Source organism: Melanostigma gelatinosum, assembly GCF_949748355.1.
Source record: "Melanostigma gelatinosum genome assembly, chromosome: 16".
Classification (NCBI taxonomy): Eukaryota; Metazoa; Chordata; class Actinopteri; order Perciformes; family Zoarcidae; genus Melanostigma; species Melanostigma gelatinosum.
The window spans coordinates 18,077,867-18,101,788 of record NC_136649.1 but is presented as its reverse complement, the minus strand read 5'-3'; the positions used below and the strand labels follow the sequence as shown (position 1 = coordinate 18,101,788).

Genomic DNA, 23,922 nt, shown 5'->3' with positions numbered 1-23,922 from the left:
GGACTATAATCCCATACAAGGGCTGGGTAACTGCATTGAACAAATCAACAACTGGATGTGCCAGAATTTTCTTCAATTAAACAAAGATAAAACAGAAGTAATTGTTTTTGGTACCAAGGACGAACAATTGAAAATCACCGCTCAGCTTCAGTCACTGATGTTAAAACCCACAAACCAAGCCATAAATCTAGGTGTAGTTATGGATTCAGACCTCAACCTGAACAGCCATATCAAGACAATTACAAAATCAGCCTACTATCACCTGAAGAATATATCAAGGATTAGAGGACTTATGTCTCAACAGGATTTGGAAAAACTTGTCCACGCATTTATCTTCAGCAGACTGGACTACTGTAACGGTGTGTTTACAGGTCTCTGTAAAAAATCCGTCAGAAAGCTGCAGCTGATTCAGAACGCTGCAGCTCGAGTCCTCACTAAGACCAGGAGGGTGGATCACATCACTCCAGTTCTAAGGTCTTTGCACTGGCTTCCTGTCCAACAAAGAATTTACTTTAAAATCCTGCTGTTGGTTTACAAAGCACTGAATGGTTTAGGGCCAAAATACATCTCTGATCTGCTACTACCTTATGAACCATCCCGACCCCTCAGGTCGTCTGGGACCGGTCGACTTTCTGTTCCCAGAGTCAGAACTAAACATGGAGAAGCAGCATTTAGTTTTTCTGCTCCACATATCTGGAACAAAGTCCCAGAAAGCTGCAGGTCTGCTGAGACCCTCAGCTCATTTAAATCAAGATTGAAGACTTTTCTGTTTGCTGCTGCCTTTAATTGAACCACGTTCAATTAATATATTAATCAATTTCCTGCATTTCTGCATTTTACTACTGCATTTTATTTCTTACACTGTTTTTTAATTGTTTTTGAAATCTCCTTTTCTTTTGCCTTGTGTTTTGATGCTTTTAATGGTTTTATGTGAAGCCCTTTGAATCACCTTGTTGTTGAAATGTGCTATACAAATAAACTTGCCTTGCCTTGCCTTGCCTCAGGAGGGAAATGGGATTCTAATAAATCCTTCAGCTGGGAGACGGGGGAGCTCTATAAAAACTGCCTGCCATTAAAAACACTCGGCTGTCATGGCTTTGTATTCAACACTGAGTGATTTTGTTGTCAACCACTGCTGGTGCGTTTCTCAGAGTGAATGGAGCAATTAAAGGTTATATTTGTTAAGGTACAAATGCAGTTTTTGGTGAAGACAGAAGTTGTAAAATGGCCCGTGATAACATGGGGAAAGTCGTTTGAAGTAGAACATTTATATGGGAAGGGATTTGGAGAAATTCAGCTTTTTAGCCATGCAAGCAGTATAGGAAAGACCATGTTGGTGGGTTGTTCTGTCCGCCACTTGGACTGGACTGAAAAACGTCTTACTTCGTGGATTCAAATGGATGAATTATATTGGCTTCGGCCTTCCCCTGACTTTTCCTCTGTCACCACGAGGCTCACATTTGAGGGTTTGAGTGAAATGTCTCAACAAAGTGCATAAATGTCCCCCTCAGAGTGAATTGTTATACCGTAACTACCCTGACTTTGAAATTATAATTTGGTTTATGAGTAAATCTCAGCAAATGAATGACATTCCCATCAGTTTCTGCTGTTCTTTGTGTGAATTTGCAAATGTTAGCATGCTAAACCATGGTTAACATTAAGCCTCCTTAACATCAGTATTTGGTGTAATCTAGCCATGAGTTTGCAGATTGCAACCAGCTGAAACTTCTCCAGGGAGCCGTGTGTGTGTATAGCAGAACTACGGCAGCCGATGTAAAAAAACCCGCAAATGGCATGATCTAGAGTCCGTGTTTGGTTTGTCTGTCCTGTTTGAGGAGAATACATACCGACACTTGTGTTGATTGTCATCTTTTTGCATCCTGTTGTCAACTCTCTGAATTGCTGTGTCAGTATTCTTTCATCGTGACATAAAACCGCCAGCTAATGAGCTTTAGAGGCTGGAAAGTAACCACATGGTCCTGTCCAAAACCTGGTCTTTGCTTTCTATGATGGCCAATTTAAAGTTCATATTTCTTAGCACACAGTTAACTGATTTGTTGTGGTAACCCATTCCCCATTAGCACTCGCATGGTTAGTTTTAATTATAATACATACTGATACATCAGCCAAATGTTATTCAAATATTATGAAAGGTAATAATGAGATTACAGTGATTTATGAGACCTAAATGGGCTCTGTTGTCATTACCGGTACTAAGATTACTGTTAGGAAGGGCTAAAACTTTATGATATATTGAGATTGACATAACTTGCTCAGTGGGCTTATGTGTCAGGACCCAGAGCTGAGAATGGAGGCTTCATGAGTCTGGTCTGTTTCCACCGAATATGTTTCCATCATTTCACTTGTGTGTATGACTTTATTGTGAATTTAGATGGACCCGATTAAAATAATTACAACCTTTTTAAAAATGATGTATATCTCATGTAATTCGTATCCCTAGATATTGTAGAATTGAAAAGTGAATAATATGGGGCCTTTGGCTTTTTCTGCCGGGCACCCGAGCCCTACCAGCAGCTTTTCTTGGCTGAGTTTCTGATGGCGTCTGGAAAACGTATATCCCTGCAAGGGGCTCCATTAGATGCTGCTGCTCATTGCTGCTGCTCAGCAAGCAACTTTATGCAACCCTTTATGCCCCCCAATGGGAACGCCACCGGAAAGTGTCAGTCACAAGACTTCGACATCTGCAACCTGAGGGAAGCAAAACACTTGGCTTCTGTTTCTCCACTTTCCCTGACACAGCACATTGCCTGGGCACGTGCCCACTGGGCAGGACCTCCAATGGAGTATCACATGCAATGTAGTAATGGTAGCTTGGCTTGAATATATTGGTGAGCTTGAGAGTAGATCCATTGGAGAAACCGCTCTGTCGTCTCCTATTCAAAGTCTCATCTGTCAGCAGCCTCAGTTGGCTCGTGCCACATCTCCTTTCAGCAGATGACAAAATACCATAGACTGTATAGAATATGGACGTCACCTATAGGTTTTTGAGGAACCCTTGTGATGCTCAAAGTGGGTGGCTCTGGCTGTCACACTCTTGGCAGTGATGAAAATGACTAACTCCCAGCTAATCCAAAAATAGGCAAAGAATCGTTGATGATGCTGAGGTGGGTCCGGGTGACGTATTGCGGGACAGCTAGCGAGATGGCACCCACCTGTCACTCACAGCAGCTACGCCCTCGATTATGCCTAACTTTAATCCCTATTATAACTTAAATGCATGAGATATATAAAATGCAGCCCCTGTACAGTTGTCATGAATGGAGATATTAGCTATAGACCAAAGCAGTATTTTGCACCAGGCTGGACATTTTTCTGCTGAAATGTTTTGCTTTTTAACATGGGGGGGAGGGGGGTCTGTGATAATGGACCTGCTTTTGCAACCAGCCCTGAGTGGCCATTTTAAAGAACTGCAGTTTTGCCGATACACTCAGGCCCAGATGTCTGAACCAGACAGAGCTTGGTACCGCGGTATCTCTGACTTATCCTGGAGCTGTGATGTTAGTTCTGGTGTGTAGTGTAGAAAGCCTCTGAGCCTTTTTGATGTGAATATCAAAATGAACTAGACATTTTAGAGGAAATATCCCCAGTAAGTGACACAGGGTTTAAGATATTTCCTGGCACACTTCTTGTCCAATCAGTATTGTCTGAGTAAAGAAGTCGGGGCAACAAAAGGGCTTCAGTGCAGGAGTGCTGCGCGGTGCAATCTCTAATTGATTCACCAGTTTGTTTTCATCAGCATTTAGAAGAGTTTGATGAAAGAGGTTTTGACCTTTCTGATGATTTGGAATGTTACTCATCCCTTGATATTTTTTTAAATCTCTAGATGGAGTTTTCTCTTCTCTTCCGCCTGGAGTCATCTGCTGAAGAAATCTCTCTCGACTTTTGGAAATGGATTTGGACCATGAAGCTGCACCGAGGACCTGCGCTGCAGAGTGGAATGAAACGCACTGGTAGAGTTCACCGAAACATATATTCGCTAATGGTGATCTGACGGGGGCCATAAACCAGAGAGGTACAGGAATGTATCCTGTAGCGAATGCAGACTGTAGCCTAATAAGCCTGAATAATCACGTGGAATAAGCTTTTAAAACAAGCACCAAGTCAGGGGGCGAATGTGTCCGGCATGTGGTTTTTGTTTAGTAGCTCTATCCGTTACCTTTCAACCAAGAACGACGGGGATTACACTGATTCCTGTGCTGCTGTAGCGTCCGACGTCAACCGGCATCAAGATCTAATGGAATAAATGGCCATGCGAGTGTTGGATCTGTTCATGACATAAAAGTGGCTTCGTGTTTATCTTGTACAAGCGGCCAAAGCTCCCAATAGGAAAATGTTGCATGCAGCTGTGTGTTGACTGGTCGTAGTGTTTTTCCTCATGTGCAGAACAAATCACACAACTAAATTAGGTTCAGAACATTTCTTGTTGGCAGTTCATCAGAGATGGTCTGATTGCCTGGCGGAACTGTTGTCCTCCAAATGAGATCTTCGCTGATAAATTGTCGTATGGAAGAAAAACTGTCTACATTTCCATTCCATGCAACAATTGTATGAGCTGTACTTTCTTTGAGCTGTATTTATTTTCATTGTATAGTCTCTGTTGCAGCATCACAGCAGAGAATACTATTCCTGACTTGATGAATAAGTCTGCCCCTCTTTTTCATTTTTCGTTGGGGGAGGCCTTTTTGTCTAGAGGCATCCCAACTCACCTCACTTCAACACAAATGTGGAGTTTCCATTTAGGCCCCAGAGACATGGCTCGAGCGTGCTTCGGCTTTACCGTAAATGCTCAGACATGACAGCAAGAGTTATAACTCCAGGGAACCTCCGATTTGTGGGGCATGGAAAGATCCGAACAAGAGGAAGGGGGTGGGAGAGGGTTTCCCGGTACTCTTAAAGGGAGATGAGCCGATATTTCAGCCCCTTTTTCTGAGAAATCACCAGTTTTTGGTCAGAGTGGAGAAACTCTAAAAACGTGTGGAAAATTCCTCAGATTCTTGAAACTCTGGTTGGGTGTACAGCATGTTCTTCTCTTGAGTAGTCTCTTGACGGTATCTATTGACTGACAATTGGGGAACTGTACCACACATGTGGCCAACATATGGAGTGAGAGTTTAACACCTAAACCTGCCGTGTGAAATCCCTCTTGATGCAAATATTTAGTTACAAGTCCCCTTTCAGAATGAATGCATCGTAGTTATGGTTCAAGGAAGCATTTGAAAATATTTAATAAAAGTATCACAATATGTCTTTGGTGCTGACGTGTTTAAACTGATCAAGTCACTGGTTCAGTGGGGCACTTAGAAGTGTTTTGAACATCAGTCTAATCAGCCGTGCTTTCAGTGAACATCTGCATGTGCCGGCGTGTCCCACATTACGACTGACTGGAAGTGATGCATCGTTCCACTGAGAGTTGCAAAAAGGTTTTTGAACTTTTTGAGTTTTCGCAACATGCACGTGGCCCAGATTGCGGCCAGTACACGAGTCATCTCTGTGGCTCAACAAGAACCCGCTACCTTTTTGGACATGGAGTTGAGATCAGTCGGAGAACAGCGATCCAGTGAGACCCTTCACTGGGGAAAAGTAATAGTGTCGAGGTCACAGGTAGCACCATTCGTGCCGGGAATCTCAGAAAATATTTCCCCCGCTGAATGGATTTATCGTATGCCACGAATTCAAATAAGTATTTTGGCAACAGTATGGCACTGAGGAAAATCTGTTGAATTCTTGTCTGTAGAAAATGTACAACCTGTTTAATTTTAACATGATTAATTACCCGATAGTCGTGCACAGCTCTATTTATTGCACTGCTGTATTCTAGACACTTTCACTGATGTTAAACCACAAGATGCTTTAGTGCCCTCCTGAGCAACCAAGACAACACGCGGCTGAGCTATGTACCCCCGGGCTGCTGCTGCTGAACAGGACTCATGTTTCGATGAGTTATTATATGCGAGCTGTTCAGCAGTTCTACCTGGCACCATCGCGTGCATATTCACTTGGGCTTGTAATGTTGATTGTGAGATTTCGTATTTAGTTATTACTCCAATGTAAATGTGGTCTTGAGTCATGTTGAGTTGCTTGTAAAGTGCCCCCCCCCCGCCCCTCATCAGTGTTACAGTACCACCTGAAAAGACTGAAGTGACGCCTTTCAGGGAGCTGCAATAACTCATCTTAATATAAACGATATGCACGCAGATGACAAACTTTGGCTCAACAACCCCCTGCAGCTGCAGGAAGAACATTGAGTGCGGTGATACATTTTCAAGATGTAGGGACTACAAACGGCAGTCAGCACTTTCTTTGAGTGCTCTCCAAGCTGCAGATCTCTGATCTGCTGCTACCTTATGAACCATCCCGACCCCTCAGGTCGTCTGGGACCGGTCTACTTTCTGTTCCCAGAGTCAGAACTAAACATGGAGAAGCAGCGTTCAGTTTTTCTGCTCCACATATCTGGAACAAAGTCCCAGAAAGCTGCAGGTCTGCTGAGACCCTCAGCTCCTTTAAATCAAGATTGAAGACTTTTCTGTTTGCTGCTGCATTTAATTGAACCACATTCAAGGATATTAATCAATTTCCTGCATTTTACTCCTGTATTTTATTTCTTACCCTGCTTTTTAATGTTTCAATGAATGTTCTTAATTGTTTTTAAATCTCCTTTTGTTTTAATGGTTTTATGTGAAGCACTTTGAATTACCTTGTTGTTGAAATGTGCTGTACAAATAAACTTGCCTTCCCAGGCCCAATGGTAACGGCCTCAATTGGACGAAAGGGAAAAAAAAGCCAGGATAATAGCTGTGTTGGGTACATTCTTAGGCCGCAATCCCAGACAGTGACTTCAGTGACGCTCTAAGACTTTGTTGTTCAAAATACAGGGACAATTGAAAGGTTGTCCAAGTAGGTGACTGATGGAAAGAATGAGCGGTGAATGGATGAGAGGAGATAGGAACTTTTTTTTGTTCATGTTACGCACACTTTGGAGTGAGGGGGCTGAGAATAATCCATTTGTATATGTTGTGTGCTTCCATGCCACATGGCAGAAGAAACTTTTGTTTTTTGTTGAAGTTTGATACTTTTCCTGTGAGACTTGACAGACGTCTCGGCACTGACTTGAAGAAGCGGCACAGACGGCAGTAAATAACGTCTTTATCATGAAGATAATAAAATAAACTGCTGCCATTAATTAGCGTCTTCAATGTGACCCTGACAGACTCTGTTGATTAGTTTCCAGGAGAAGAGCAGTGGAATGGCTGTAGATGGCACACTGCCCAGCACCGTGGACACTTACTCTGCACAGTTAACTGTTTTGAATCAGCGGTCAATACTGCGTGGTACAATTACAGACTTTTTTTCTTTTAAGTAATGCCAAATAGGAAAAACCCTCAAAGTATATGCCACAGAATTGCAAGAGTGCATCCACTCAATCTTCACATGCAAATGTCTGGACAGGCACCACGTGTAAACAAATAGGAAAGGTTTGCATTTCTATATGTGGAAAAAAAAAGCACTCAAATCCATATGTTTTAAAGTTGTACACTTCTCCAATCAGGTCATGCAGTGAGAGACAAACTTGTCTCATGTGCAGTACGAGCTGAGGAAACTCGTGCAGAAGTGTATAACCGATAGCTTGAGGCAAATCTGTACAATAAAGCTCCTGGAAAAAAATTTAAATCCCACCTGGTTCTGCTCAGCAAAAACATCTGTAAGAATGTAAGGAATTCCAAAGATAGGGCAGCTTTTGCGTCATAAAAAAAGATTTGAATCAGTGCCTAGTGGACACACAGAATGATTATCTGCAGTGTGAATCTTGAAAAGCACCCCACAGATTGGTGGGACTTTGAGTTTTATTGAAGTCGGTCAAAAATGAAAGACAAAAAAAATTCTGTTCATCTTTAAAGTAGGACAGTCATGTGCCATGGATCGTAAAAAGGAATGTGAATGACACATTTACCTCAAAAAGTCCCCCAGCGCACTGAGGGGTGAAGTGAAGGAGTTTCTTGTCCCAAACCGGCCTCGGTGGCGGATCGTCACTGACGTGAGGAAGTGCCAGTGACACGACTCAAAAGGATTGGTAATGTTGTTCTTGTGTCTGCTGGTTGTGTACGTTCTGCTTGCTGCCTCGTTCACCATTTAACTGTTTGCTAACACGCTCACGTTACAAGGTGATAAGCCCATGCTGGGTTTACAGCTTGTTATTCTGCCCCCTAATTTTTCTAAAGTTGAAGCAAATTTTAGTTTAGAAAAATAATCTTGTTCAACATTACGCTTTCTATATCCGCTTGTTCCAACTCTTTATCCACGCTATATCATATTTACATTGAGTGAAATATTTAAACCGTAGACTCGGTGTGTTTTATGGCGGCACACATCCAATGAAAATATTCCACATGTCGACTTCCAGATACTTTAATACACACACTTCCCATATAGTCTACCATATTTTGTATTTTTGGAAACTGGGATCTCCGCTCCACTAGAGTTTCAAATAAATTTCTGAGGCTTTAAATGGAGTTTATAAGCACCGCATGACTTTGTACTGGCTGACACACCCTCGTCTCAGAGGGGTTTAAGATGTGAAGAAATATGTCTTTGCTTGTTTTCTATAAAATCTATAAGTAATCTCGGAGTAAGTAGTTTGCCCAAGCCCAGCAGTCCTGTAAAGATCCAAATAAAAAGTACTGTAGGTGTTTAAAGTTGCAACATAGCAGGGCTCCCTTTGGGCTCATATCTAACTCCAGGAAGTGATTTTTGATAGAATTAAACAAACCTATGATGCCATGGGAAAGATGCAAAGCGGCCCACTGTGGAGCACTGTGTTATAAGTGGCTGTTAAGCGTCTGAAGAGGTGGCGGCATGGAGACGTTTGGCCTCACCTGGCTTCCGTTGCTGAAGGCTGTTTCACTGAGTTTAATATCCTTCAGGGTCAAAATGGCGTGAGCACACTTCCTAAAATTGGTGTGGAATTTTAAGAGAAGGCCAAGGAAAACAGGGTGTAAGAGCAAACTAAAGTGTAAGTGTGTGTGGGAGGATGAAATAGTGCCATTACCTTTTTTTTTTAGTTTGTTCTAATACAACCCAATGCACAATGTCATCGTGAGCTGTTTTCTTTATAAAGCTATTTCCTACTGAGGAATTGTGGGAGAGACGGGCTGGGATGGTGCTCTGTTAGAAGGGTTTGCATGGGATCTCTTCCCTCTGAAGAACCCATTTCCAGGTAGTGTTGAAAGTCTTCACAATTGGTGGTCCTCCAGAAAAAGAGGAAACAAAAATACAAGACATTGCCATTTTTAGTGAAGTCTTGTGTTTTGCAATAGAACCGGATGTCTTCCAAAGAACTGATGATTCCTGAAGAAAGAATCTCAGTGGCCAAACTGTGCTTACTGTACTAAGCGGAAGAAGGCAACTTGCAACTGAATATTTCCATTTTTGCGTCAGAATATTTCGCTGTGAATATTGTGTCACCCGCTTCCTGTGACTGAACCTTCATGACTCCTCCTGACTGAAGTTGTATTGAGATGAAACCTGGAGCTGCTTCACTTGTCAAAGTTAGCTTTTAGTTTTCACCGTAGTTGTCAGGATCCAGGATCCCTGTCTGACCCGTTGTGTGTTTCCCCTGATCTCCTCTCCTCATGTGTTCTGTCATTCCCCTGTTTGTTATTGTGTGCCATGTGCTCTGTGTTTGTCCTCTGCCTGGCCACACCCTTGATTGTGCACAGCTGAGGACCCTCCAGCCGATCACCTCCTGCAGCCTGACACACCAGACTCAGGGCCCACTAATGAGTCTCCTGTCACTATATAAACTCTGGTCCTGCAGTCTGGGGTTGTCAGGTCGTACTGTCTTTCACCCGCTTCAACCCCGTGGCATCCGCTGCCCTCCTTGTGTTCTACGGATTACACTCCGCCGCTCTGCCCTCCTTGTGTTCTACGGATTACACTCCGCCGCTCTGCCCTCCTTGTGTTACACGGACTACACACGCCGTCAAGCTACCAGCCCTCCGGTGTCGAGCCACGGGCCTCACACCGTCGATCTGCCACTCGGGTGTCGGACCACGGGCTCCACACCTTCCTGTCTTAGTCAGGCTAAATAAAACCTGTTTCCATTGACTTCTGTCTCCTGTGGTCTTGCGTTTGGGTCCTACCTGTGAACTCCTGTGACAGTAGTGACGCGTTTTGCCTCTTCACAGCCAGATATCTTTCTTCTGTTGGCCAGGTGGGCAGAAATGTGACTCCAAATGAATGCTAATGTTGTCCCGTGTCTGCTGGATGCGTGCATAGGCTAACACATTAGCTATAACTTTATAAGCTGATAATCACCCATTGTTCTGTAACTATAAAGTATTAAATAATCCCTAACAATGCAGCTGCCTCTGGCTCTAATATTAGCTGTCTGACTTAATGTTGTCTTAAAGTTAAGTTTTCCTTCAACGCAGTCGTGCAGCAGGAGTTTGTCGAACCATTTAGATACACTTTCCAGAAAGTCATTATCCACTTGTGTGGTCATCCGGATGATGAGCCTCGATTCTTTTACAAACCAAACAGTTGCTCGTGCCGCTTTCAAAAGACCTTTAACATTCCTGCATGCAGTTTTCCTCTTCCAGTGGCGTGTGGTCTGTCAGCTCATTAGTCAAAGGTGTGCATTGAGCAGGAGAAATGTCACAGAACAGCGGAGAGCCTTTACCGCCATCACTCACCCGGCCTGCAGCCCTATGTGCTTCTACAACTGGCATACGAGGAGCACCATGGGTGACTTGGTGTCAGCCTGTAAACGGTAAGAGAAGACGAGCTTTCGGCGCGTCCGTCCAACATAATCAGACTCTGACATCACTTGCCGGAATCAAGCTGACTCGCTGCAACCAATTAATCATTTTCCTCCATGCATACACAGCCAAGGAGGAGCTAGCTTAATGCCGCCGCAAGACGCTCTCATCCTTCTCTGGCTCTTCACAGTGCCGGTGTTCAGCAAAACAGATTACCTGAAACTGGAATGTATTTTTGCACGTCTAAACATCAAACATAATTGATTTATGGTGCGTATAAGTGCAAAACATTGGAAAGCATTTACGCACAGGGTATTTTTAAAGATTTTTACCACAAGTTATTTTCGCCAGGCCACGCCAGCTCCAAAGCCACTGGTAATATCCATATTTCCTTCTTTTAGCCCTCTGAGGCCAAGCATGGATTACGATCAGTGATTTACAACAGCCACCGGGTCCAGGTCATTTGAGTGTTCTGGCATCTGCCAAAGACAAAACAGCTGAAAGACTTTTTTTTAAAAGTTTAGTCTGGCAACAAACAGCCTTTAGTTCCTTTTCATAAATGATATCTTACGATTCCCAAATTTACTTGGAACAGCATTCAGCCACCCTGTGAGATATGAGTTACGACAATATGTTGCGCACAGAGTTCAATATAGAGCTGACCAGACAGGATGTATGGGTTATTGTCCGTGCTTAAACGGCTGTTATAAAATAAAAGATGATCAAAGATGGCCTTGCTGGTGACCCCATCTGATAGTTTATCAGTGACTCGTGTTGTTCTGTCTCTGACTAGTAGCCGCATAGGCCTCTTACTCACACTTTCCACTTACATTCTCAAGCAGTTATAATTTGTATTCCCCAGAAACATGACTAACACAAGCTCGCTCCCCCTCGGCCCCCCGGGGCATGTTTTAAGATAAGAGTGATGCGTTCAAGCAAGGCCCACTTGCCAAATAAAAGTTGTTAATACACGCTCGTCCTTCATACACCTTTATTTTGTGCTAAACGCACATGTTTTTCTGCTGTTTTGAAAACTGCAGCTGCGGGGGACAGTACAATGGCGCCTATCCAGATTAATGGTGGCACGGACTTCAAATGTCTGATGAATTAGTCATTGCAAATGATGGTAAACGTCAGGAGAAAGTCTTAACCTGTCTGTTCGATAACACCGACGTGCTGCTTCATATCGCCAAACTGCCCATCCTCAGATGTTGCTCCACTTCAGCGTGCTGTTACCATGCTGTCATAAACACAAAGCGGATGAAGCTTTGAAGATGGAAAAAAACAACACATTGGCTTGATTTGCTTGTAGTGAATAAAAAAGGTTTTTAATTGACCATAAAATAGATTCTAAATGATAAATCTCTATCATTTAGAAAACATTACATACTGTGTGTAATGCTCTGATTTTCAATTCTTTTATTGAAATCTTTAAAAAAAATGAATAGGATTTACACTTTGTAATATGCTTGATAGTAATACAAAAAAAAGCAAACAAGTGTTTATCACTGGAATGCAAAGACAAATCCCCTTAACTTCAGACCCATATTTTGGGGATTGTCCCAGTAATACCTTACAGTTGTCTTCCAAGGAGCTGGTTAAGCCTGAAGCGATGTTAAATTGTGCAGTATACTTTTAAATCCTTTCACCTGCCTGCTCAGAGTCATGCCAGCTCATTAGTCATCACTCCAGCAATGTGTGTGTATGTAAGGTGAAGCTCTCACTCTTTTGTGTGATTGTCAACGTTGCCATGGAGTTCTTCCTTCGTTGATGTCCTGACTGTCTGCGTCATTCCTTTTGGATTTGTTTTGACTGTATTCATGTTGCCAGTTTCAAGTCCACTTGACTACTCGTTACATCCCGTCAGTCCACATTATAGAAACAGTGCTTGAGCATTATCTCTGAATGCTTTGTTTGAGGTCTGTTTGTAAAAAGACTCGGCCTGAGCATGTTCAAGATCGGCTGCTCAGGGGAATAGTCTGACATCTTGGGAAATGTGTTTATTCGCTTTCATCTCGAAACTGTTCACCCGTTTTAGGTATGAGAGCGGTGTCACTCTTCTCATCTAACGCTGGCCAAGAAAGTGAATGTGTGTTTCCCAACATGTCGAACTATTTTGCTGAACACATTCTATGGAAGTACATCACTCTTTTTTTTTTGCTTCCTGCTAGTATTGCTGTTTTTATTTGTTTGCGTAGCACAGCCATGGTTGCTACTCATGCTGACTATATTATAAACTTCCTACAGTGGCTGGTTTCAAGTGGTGCTTCAATAAACCTAAATCTCGAAACAGACTTCATGGTACCAAGTGTTTTAAATATTAAATAGAAAAGCTTTTGTGGGCTTTGACAGCAATGTAAATTTAACATTATAATGCACATTATTATTTAACATTAAACAGTTTGACACATAGCTGATCCAGTGAGGTACAGACATCTTAAACACATGAGGTCATGGCTTCCTGTCAGTATCTGGTGTTTTATCTTGAGCCCATGCAGAAAGGAGCAGAGAAATTCTGCGATTAAACACAAATGAACTCTCCCACTCCCTGACGAGTAGATGTAAGCGCCTCCAGTTGGAAACTAACGCTAAGGGATACACTCCGAGTAAACACTTGATATCTGCCTCTGCTGTTGTTTTGGCTCACTTCAGTGGGTATTCATCAGAGCTTGGCAAGTCTCTGCACCTCCAACACGGTCTTGTCAGTTTCACCTCCCATGCTGTGAGCTCACGTTCACGCCCACAGGGAAGTGACTAGAACACACCTTCCTATGATACCTCCAAGGATCTTTCCCATGAAACCAAAGACCCTTATACCACCTTCGTCCCATTTCACAGCCATGAAGCCATTTTACATTCGAATGACAGTTTGACCAGCATCATTACCGCCGTATCACTTCCTGTAGGTTCAGGGTTCACTAAGGTGAGTACTACATGCTGTAAGTCCTCACAGAGATCATAAAAAGCCTAAGGTCCTGTGGTGTGTGTGTGTGTGTGTGTGTGTGTGTGTGTGTGTGTGTGTGTGTGTGTACACCGGCTGAAGAACAGGTATCCAGATGTTGTGTGTCATGCTAGTCACAGGTCATTACACCAAACATATTTTAAGCAGGCCCTCTCATATCATTTCACAGAAGGAATGCACCTCTGTGCTGTGTGTTTTTCAGAATATTCCCTCTCTTTCTTCAGCTTTCATCTGTATCCACAAGTCTGCATGCTGGCTTGATCCCAAGAGTAAGAAATAAAAAGCCAACTGCATCTTTGGTAACGGGTGACGTGAGACCAGTCTGTCATGAGGATTGGTCTGGGAAAGAAGAGGGAGAGAGAGGGCACAGGTTAAATGCTCAGCCATAAACAATGTCATGATTTGGAAGGAATCTGAGTTTTAATTTGAGTTCAAAACAATTACAAAGATGCTAATTAATACAGTCTCAATGATCAAAAGGTATGGACAGTGACTTTGTACATTCACAACTAACTTTTCCACTCATTTGGATTGTCTCACTCTTATTCAAGTCTACTTTGGTACTTTGCTTGGTGTGAACACGCATGTGTCATTCCTTGAACAATTTTTACACTTTATAGACATAAAGGAACCTCTAAACCCAGTACACATTCATTACTCAATGAGTCCCCTGGCGGCCAGACTAGGTATAGCTAAATGAGAAGCACACCATAAACCAGTAGCTAAAAAGCCTTATGTCATAAATATGAGCTGGAATTAATACATGACTGAAGGTTATGGAATATAATTTAATGTTTTATATGACTTTTAAATCCCTGCATAGCTAATCTACCAAATTCATCGGCTTAGTTGTTTTGGATCATTAAAATAAATCTATTTATTTTTATTTTCTGTTGAAAAATGACAGTTTCATAAAATTAAGACTATTTGACGAATCATTCAACTTTCATTTGACCGGAAATGACCATATCTTGGCGCCAGTGCGTGTATGACATAGTTGTCCGGTGATGGAAATTTTGCTCAGGAATGCATTTTTCCTCCTCTGTGTGTGCGTCGCGGATGTTTCTGTGACTGGCTGTGAGGTAAGAAAACAAGTCCGTCCCTCTTTCCTGCAGCCGTCCCATTGGTGCAGGCAGGACGTCAGGAATGTCCTCTAACTGTTTAAATAGCACTTGTATCGGTAGGATAAGTCAGTAGAATAAGTCTAAGCACCGGAATATATCCCGGACAGGAGTTCATAGAGACTTTTTACCCAAAACGAATGAGCTTCGACAAGTTCTAAAGGAAGAGAAACGGGATACAAAATCGGACTTTTTTCTGATCTATTTTCAGAGGGGATTTTCTTTTTAAAGGTTTGTAGACTATTTGAACTGTTACATTTTTTTTTATTAATGCCGAAATGTCGCCTAGATGTCCCGTAACGGCGTGTTTGTTATTCTTGGTTGCATCAGGGACCACTTGAGGTTTCGACATGATGCTGTGTGGCATCTTTTTACTGTTGATGATTTGGAGCTGTGAAGGAGCAAGATTGGCAGGTGAGAATGGAAAACGTCTGTTTTATTTAATTTTATTGTATTTTTACCTGTAAAATCTTTAGAAGTAGTTCCACATTTAAAGTAATCATTCCTGCAGGGACTTTAACTGTGATACTCACACGCTAATATTATTTTTCTAATAGGATTATATTATAATAAAGTTTCTTGTCATTTTTTTCTGTTAATACTAAATACATTATATATTTTTTTGTGTTTAATACATTTTCATGCACACTGTAAATATGAGAGAAAAAAACGGAACTTTTAATTTCTTTGACCGCAGAGAGTCGGGACGACAACAGTGTGTATGACTTATTTGATCTGGCCCGGGTGAACAAGAGACACAACGGAGTGAGTTTGGTCAAAGGTGCAGATCCCTACAGCCCCGCATACAAGGTCATCAACGCAGACCTGATCCCCGCACTCCCCGACAACTACCTCAGGGACCTCCTCGACTCCATCCAGGCTGAGAGGGGCTTCCTCCTCCTGGTCAACCTGAAGCAGTTCAAGAAAAGCAGGGGCAGCATTTTGACCATCGAGAAGAATGACGGCTCCGGACCCGTTTTCGAGATCATCTCCAACGGGAAGGCGAACACTCTGGATGTGGTCTACTCCACCATGAACCAGCAGCAGCTCGTGTCCATCGAGGATGCTGATTTGGCCACTGGACACTGGAAGAACATCACACTGTTCGTTCAGGATGACCGGGTGCAGCTTTTTGTCGGCTGTGAGGAGATCAATGTATCAGAGATGGATTTGCCAATCTCCAAAGTGCTGTACCAGGAGGTGGCAGACGTTGCCCGGCTCAGGATTGGAAAGGGAGCTGTAAGGGACAAATTCATGGTAAGTTCCAGTGTTTTGGCTCACCCAATTACTAATGATGAAAAATAATATTCAGTCACGTAAGATAGAATCTGAATCCCATAGAAATCTGTGTCTCTTAACTGGAATGTATTGTCCCTCAGGGAGTGCTTCAAAATGTGCGCTTTGTCTTTGGGACCACTCTTGATGCTATACTGAGAAATAAGGGATGCCAGAGTGGAGGTAAGTCTGAAAAATAGATCAACTGCCGTTAAACGCCACATTGTGCTTTAGTGGACAGAAATGAATGTGTCTGCTCTCCTCCCTACAGCTACCTTAACTGATGTCATGACCCTGGACAACCCAGTCAATGGCTCCAGCCCGGCCATTAGGACTGATTACACTGGCCACAAAGCCAAAGGTGAGCCCTCTCCTCCCCAAAGTGCGTCTCTGTTCCTCTCATCGGTTTTAAGCTCTAAGAGGTGAAGTAATTCATTGGGCCCTTCTTTCTTACAGAAGTGCAGTCTGTCTGCGGTTTCTCTTGTGAGGACATCGCCGGCATGTTTAAGGAGCTCAAGGGACTCAGCTTTATCGTGAAACGGCTGTCGATTGAGCTCGGCAAAGTGGTAAGCTCCAAGGGCCACCAGGGTCTGCTCTTTGTCATTATTCACTCCCTCTTTTCCTCCCGTCGCCGTCTTTCCCTCCGCTTCCAGTTAACGCGTTCCCAGTGCGTAGCCACTTGTCACTGTAATGGCAGTGCTTGGCCAAGTCCTTAATGAGACCCATGTGAATACACAAATATGCTTGGCTGTCGGTTGCATTTGCACTGCTTCGCTAGAGCCAAGCAATGTCTTAATCACGGTGTCGGTCAGTGATTCATTTGTATTGGAACGTTGGCAAAGTGAAAGTTTTCCGTGCCCTATCCTAAGCAACTCTCTCTCTCCTTTCCCTCCAGTCTAAGGACAGCACACTGCTGGTAGAGCAAATGAACATTCACAGTGGAATTTGCATCCACAACGGCATTGTGCACAAGGACAAAGATGAATGGACCGTGGATAGCTGCACCGAGTGCACCTGCCAGGTGAGTGTCATGTCACACCTGCTGGAATGCAACCTTTAAACAAGCCAGCTGAGGAAAGACGCCGCCGTGTTTCCTGTGTCCCTGCTGTAATGAAGTGATAATGGTGTTTATGTTAGCACCCCCCTTTATAACCGCATCTCTTCTGTCTGAAAGCCATCAACACTTCTTCTCAACGAGCAACAAAGCCACATGGGGGCTTTTTTTCTCCCACCGGCAACCTCTAGTGAAGGTTGCTCATGTATTTTGGAATTAGTTAGGTGTTAGTGCGAGAGTGTTGGTGAGGATTATGTTTTCTATCAACACAGCAGGAGTGTCATGTCACTGATAAAGATCCCTCCATTGTGAAATAGAGCAATTAGGCTTGGAACAGCACCAGCTCTGGAGCCAGTCAACTCACTCATTATTCTTGCACTAATTCAACTGTTCCTCTATTCAGAACTCTGCTACCGTGTGTCGCAAAATCTCCTGCCCTCTGATCCCATGTGCTAATGCCACCGTGCCAGATGGAGAGTGCTGCCCTCGCTGTGGAACACGTAAGCTTCTTTTTAAATCTGCTCGTTCCTTTCATCGGATTGTCTTTGTTTCCTTCTGGATATCTTTTCCCCGAGGTAATTTTTTGTCTCCCCCCCCCCCCCCCCCCTCCAACCCCCGTGCAGTGAGTGACTACGCAGAAGATGGTTGGTCCCCCTGGTCTGACTGGACCCATTGTTCGGTGACTTGTGGTCGGGGCATCCAGCAGCGCGGACGCTCCTGTGACCGCATCAACAGCAACTGTGAGGGCACCTCTGTCCAGACCCGTGACTGCTACCCCCAGGAATGTGACAAACGCTGTAAGTCGCTCAGCATTTTTTAACACAGCCATTGTGATGATAAATATTCTCCGTTTGAGAGCATGATGAATTAATTTTGAATGCGTTGCTCACAGTCAAACAGGACGGCGGTTGGAGCCACTGGTCTCCCTGGTCTTCGTGCTCTGTGACCTGCGGTGAGGGCGTCATCACCCGGATACGCCTCTGCAACTCCCCCACGCCGCAGATGGGTGGCAGGGACTGCCAGGGAGAAGGACGTCAAACTGAAATCTGCCAAAAGTCACCCTGTCCTAGTGAGTTGAATTTCAGTAGCAAAGTATAAACAATATGTCAGAGTGTCTGAATTCAAGGGGACAAACTGAATGTTGTTTTCGTGATACTTTTTAGTCAATGGAGGTTGGGGACCTTGGTCACCGTGGGACACCTGCACTGTCACCTGTGGTGGAGGAGTCCAGACCCGCAAACGTCTCTGCTCCGACCCTGTCCCCAAATATGGAGGAAAGGATTGTGTCGGTGATGCTTCTGTGTCTCAAGTGTGCAACAAACAGGACTGCCCTATTGGTAAGCATTTAAGATTTCACAAAAAGTATAGAAATAACTAATTCTCAACAGATTGCCCTTTTAAAATGTAAATTATTGTTTTCTACAGATGGTTGTCTCTCCAGCCCATGCTTCCCTGGAGCAAAGTGCAACAGCTTCCCCGATGGCTCTTTCAGGTGTGGCAGGTGTCCACTTGGCTACTCTGGGAACGGCATCGCCTGCAAAGACATTGATGAATGTAAAGAGGTCCCCGATGCTTGCCACACACATAACGGAGTCCATCGCTGTGAGAACACTGAACCCGGTTATAACTGTCTGCCCTGCCCTGCACGTTTCTCCGGTCCTCAGCCCTTTGGAAGAGGAGTGGAACAGGCGACTGCTAAAAAACAGGTTTGAGTTATTACTTGCGCACTGTGCGTGTGGCTAGTACACTAGCTGCTTGCATTTGTTTTTAAATTCTGTGTCATTTTCTTTAGGTTTGCAAACCCCGTAACCCTTGCCAAGATGGGAGCCACGACTGCCATAGGAATGCAAACTGCATCTACTTGGGCGTCTTCGCCGAGTCCATGTTCCGCTGCGAGTGCAAGCCAGGGTATGCTGGGAATGGCCGTATTTGCGGAGAGGACAGCGATCTGGACGGATGGCCCAACACTGACCTGCGTTGTGTGGAGAACGCCACCTACCACTGCAAGAAGGTAGCCAGACCCCACATGGATATGCATAAATAGAAAAGGCAATTATTACCCATCTGCACTCTATTATTGTGATGATTGCCTCCTTCACCGCTCCTTTGCTCCTTTTACAGGATAACTGCCCCAACCTTCCCAACTCTGGCCAGGAAGATCATGACAAAGATGGCTTGGGTGATGAATGTGACCATGATGATGACAACGATGGCATCCCCGATGATAGGGTGAGTCATCACAGCAGTTTATTTTAGCCCCAAAGTGTGCTTTCCTCCATACATAGAGACCAGACATAGCAATCAGCAGCAGCCATCCTCCCTTTGGGCAGTAGGAATGTAAAGTCTCTATGTTTTTGTGCTTTCACCAGAGAGTGGAAAACATGTAGCATAGGATAAAGCCAGAACTGAGAACTATATGACTTGTTGCCCAGAATTCTTAGTGTGGATTTGGAAAGTTGGGCAAGAAAAATGCTGTGGTAGAAATTACCAGCTTGCTTGCAGTGGAATATCCCATTCCAGCAAAACTTAGAGAAAACACAAGCAGAGTTTTGTTCCTATAGATATAGTTTATTTGATTAATGATCCTTTTTAGTAATATAGTTGTGCTTTTGATCTTTCTCTTTAAAATTAGGATAACTGCCCAAGAGTGTACAACCCTGCCCAGTATGATGCAGACAGAGATGATGTTGGCGACAGCTGTGACAACTGTGTGTTCGAGGCCAACTCTGACCAAACAGACACTGACAACAATGGCGAGGGTGATGCCTGTGCTGTTGACATTGATGGTGATGGTAAGTGTTTTTTTTTTTTTTTACCAAATTCCATCCACGTTATCTTTAAAGCCTTTCCTTAGTCTTTAAAAAAAAGCATTTGCACAGTCCTGTAGGCTAAAATAAGTATGTTTTCTTCTCAACAGGCATTCTGAATGAGAACGACAACTGCCCATATGTTTACAACGTGGACCAGAGAGATACCGACAGGGACGGGGTGGGAGATCATTGTGACAACTGCCCTCTGGAGCACAACCCCGATCAGGTAACGTACGATCTTATCTGACCATTACAAGCCATGCTGACTAACATAGATCGATGTGTAACGATGTAGAAGTTCCTGCTTTAATGGCCGAGAGTAGTTTGACGGCTTTGAGGGGAAACAGTGCAATGCCCCCTCTCTCTATTCATCCAGCTTTGGAACAAATATGAATGTGTAATTTTGCTGAGGTGCAAGGGCACTGGAAACTTGTCTGAAAGGACATTGCTTGCATACCTGAAAACAAGGGGACATGCTACATTTAAATCAGTAGCACCTCTCACAACAGTGAAGGGAGTTATTTGAAGTGAGGACAAGAGTCTTATAGTGCGAGTGGGAAATCTCATCATAAAGGAATTCTGTTCTCCTGCAGTTCGACTCTGACTCAGATCTCGTAGGAGACAAGTGCGACAACAACCAGGACATTGACGAGGACGGTCACCAGAACAACTTGGACAACTGCCCATACATACCCAACGCCAACCAGGCAGACCACGACAAGGATGGCAAGGGTGACGCCTGCGACCATGACGATGACAACGACGGCATTCCTGATGACAAGGACAACTGCAGGCTGGCGTTTAACCCCGATCAGCTGGACTCTGATGGTGAGTCAGTCTTGCAAAGTTGTCGTCTTTTGAAACATTTGTGCCATCTACCTGATAAATAGTGCCTTAGTTAATTGGGTTTAGTTTTGTTGCTCCTTTTCCATCTTTGTGATTTCCATATTCCATGTTGTCCTCTCAGGCAATGGCCGTGGCGATGTGTGCAAAGACGATTTTGACCAGGACAGTGTTCTGGACATCCATGACGTGTGCCCGGAGAACTTTGCCATCAGTGAAACAGACTTCCGCAGATTCCAAATGGTTCCTCTGGACCCCAAGGGCACCTCACAGATTGACCCCAACTGGGTGGTCCGGCATCAGGGCAAGGAGTTGGTGCAGACTGTCAACTGCGATCCTGGCATTGCTGTTGGTACGTAATACACAGACAGTCATCTCGCTGCAAGGACATAAAGTGGTAGCGAACCGCTTCTAAACCATCTCTTTTATAAATTCAGGTTACGATGAGTTCAGCGCAGTGGATTTCAGTGGAACGTTCTTCGTCAACACGGACAGAGATGACGACTACGCTGGTTTCGTATTTGGCTACCAGTCCAGCTCACGCTTCTACACAGTGATGTGGAAACAGATCACACAGACTTACTGGTCGCACACACCCACAAGAGCTCAAGGCTACTCGGGCCTGTCAATTAAAATGGTCAACTCAACCACTGGGCCCGGTGAGCATTTGAGGAACGCCCTGTGGCACACCGGAGACACCGCCGGACAGGTGAGAGTAGATGCATTGACTCAGGGTTGGAGACATCATTCAACATGTTGTTTGAACACTTTTCTCATCCTAACCATTGCGATTTTTTCCTTTTCAGGTTCGCACTCTGTGGCACGACCCCAAGAACATCGGCTGGAAGGACTTCACTGCCTACAGATGGCATCTGACCCACAGACCCAAGACTGGACTTATTAGGTGAGTTCCAAACCTCAGAAGCATGCCTTTTCATTCAATTATCAAAATCTGCATAATTTATATCATAGCGCCAATGAGCTCATGTGATCACATCTTCTTTTTTTAGAGTGGTCATGTATGAAGGCAAGAGAATCATGGCTGATTCTGGAAACATCTACGACAAGACGTACGCTGGTGGGCGGCTAGGCTTGTACGTCTTCTCTCAGGAGATGGTTTACTTCTCAGACCTCAAATACGAATGCAAAGGTAAGCACGAAATGATTATTTGATATTTCAAAAAAATAATGCTTCCATCGCCTTAGACTTTATTTGTAACGTGTTTTCTCTCTATAATTTCTTACAGATACATAATTGGACCACGGAGCCTTCTAGCAGAATGTCCGTCAGTATGAATATGTAACACAAGACCTGGATAGATATCTCTTTAACTTTTTTTCTTTTGAGAACTGCACATTGGAGGAATGACGAGCAAGTGAGTTAATGTGAGGTAAACTGACCTCAGGACATTAAGCCAAATGAAAGTTCAATGATGATTCTGCACCAAACTCAAATTGTGAGCGCAGCTCTGCTCAGAAGAAATTGGCCCTCTCACTTTGTTGCTCTGATCTGCATTGAAGGGGGGAGCCCACATGTTATTGCTTTGCACACCTGAACTGTTGGCGGTATTCTTCTGTGGACGAGGGACCAAAGGGAAGAGTTTTTCCATGTTTTTAAATATTATTTCTGAGCATTAATAGACATCTGCTGTGGACTGGTCAGTATGAAGAAAGCAGTAGGATAACTTTGGTAGGCTGGGGTTGAGGGACCATGGACAGTATGGACTGATTGTTACTATCAAAGAGAGTGAATGTTGTTTGTGTGTTTGTGCATGTGTGACACCCAACAAGCATAGTTATGAAGACAACCGTGTCATTATTTTTCATTTTGATTTCTTTAAAGACCCCATCTCCACACAGACCTGCAGACACGAGGTCTCGTATTTAGCCACGGCTTGGGGCTGGCCCAAAACATTCAAACGCCTTCTCAGGAAAGAGCACAAGAAGAAATGAGGAGAGCAGCAAATTTAGGACAGCACAGGGCCCCGAAGCAGGTGCACTTAACACTGCTTTGGACCGGCAATTATTAACAAATATTATGTTCATACCTCTAATCTTTACTGAATGTGTCAAGGGATGTAAACAGCGAAGGCCAGTCTATTTCCCGTCTCGAGTAAACCATTGTAAGTATGGCTGTTTGTATGTACTTATTCATCATAGAGGCTTTAATTCTCACTCATCTCTGCATCTTGAAATATTGGTCCCGACCTATTCCAATTTACTGAAATCAATATGCGCTAATGGCAAAATAAAGCATTCCATTTGACCATGAAAGTAAAAGATCACTTACAGTATCTCTAAATATCCGTACAGTGTGCATGATTGGTGTGCCTGAGCTTTTTGTGTACAGGCCTACATTTCTGACAAGGGAAAATCAAAGGAAACCCTTTATGTACAAATATTACCTCATTCATTGTTTTTGTTTTGATGCCAGCAATGCACAAGAATCACATGTCTTAGCATCAGAGTATAAATTGGTTGGCTTCTTTTTTTTTTTTTTTTAAAGCAAGACTTTAGTATCATTTTTATGCTGTGTATATAAGATATTTTTGTAGAAGCCCAAACAGGAACGTAAAGGATTAAAGAAATGTTATCTGGACTATGTTGTGCTATATGTATTTCCTGTGCATTTGTTTTGATAAATTATTATGTTTGTTTTATGTTGAGGTTATTTCATTTGTGTAGATATATGCTATTTAAATAATTTATCTAGAAGCGTAGCCTCATATGGAAGCGTTTCTGTCTGTATAAACTTATTTGCACACTGACATGAGGATGTCTTTGTTATTTTGTTTTTTTGTATGTCTTTTTTAATTATTAGTGAAGCTTTTCTATAAACTTTGTACTATAGTTTCTACCAAAAGTGCTGTTTATACTCCTACCTGGTATTTTGTAATGTCAAGTGAACAATAAACACTTTGAAAAAGTATCTTGGTCGGTTGGTGTCTTGTTTGGCAAACAAACAGTTGAATCGTCTCAAGACTGATTTCTCAATGATTTTTGGACGTCATATCTACTCTGATTGAGGCACTCGCCTCGCCTTAGAAAAGCAAAAGGAGCCGAGCCATGCTGGAATCCATTA

General features: G+C 43.5%; 1 protein-coding gene across 2 annotated transcripts; it reads left to right on the top strand.

Moving 5' to 3' along the window:
- The first annotated feature begins 14,954 nt into the window (after positions 1-14,954).
- Positions 14,955-23,767, top strand: thbs1a (thrombospondin 1a). 2 transcript variants are annotated; one of them, XM_079287125.1, is made up of 22 exons: positions 14,955-15,089; positions 15,189-15,272; positions 15,556-16,115; positions 16,238-16,316; positions 16,405-16,494; positions 16,590-16,699; positions 17,029-17,154; positions 17,591-17,687; positions 17,811-17,984; positions 18,080-18,256; positions 18,351-18,524; positions 18,613-18,893; positions 18,980-19,198; positions 19,309-19,416; positions 19,820-19,979; positions 20,105-20,223; positions 20,591-20,825; positions 20,965-21,192; positions 21,278-21,549; positions 21,647-21,744; positions 21,851-21,990; positions 22,088-23,767. In XM_079287125.1, the coding sequence occupies exons 2-22, from the start codon at positions 15,209-15,211 to the stop codon at positions 22,093-22,095; spliced, it is 3,519 nt and encodes a 1,172-aa protein (XP_079143251.1). In that variant the 5' UTR covers positions 14,955-15,089; positions 15,189-15,208; the 3' UTR covers positions 22,096-23,767. The 2 variants fall into 2 exon arrangements, with proteins under 2 accessions (XP_079143251.1, XP_079143250.1); XM_079287124.1 differs by having other exon boundaries at positions 21,851-23,767.
- The last annotated feature ends 155 nt before the right edge of the window (positions 23,768-23,922 follow it).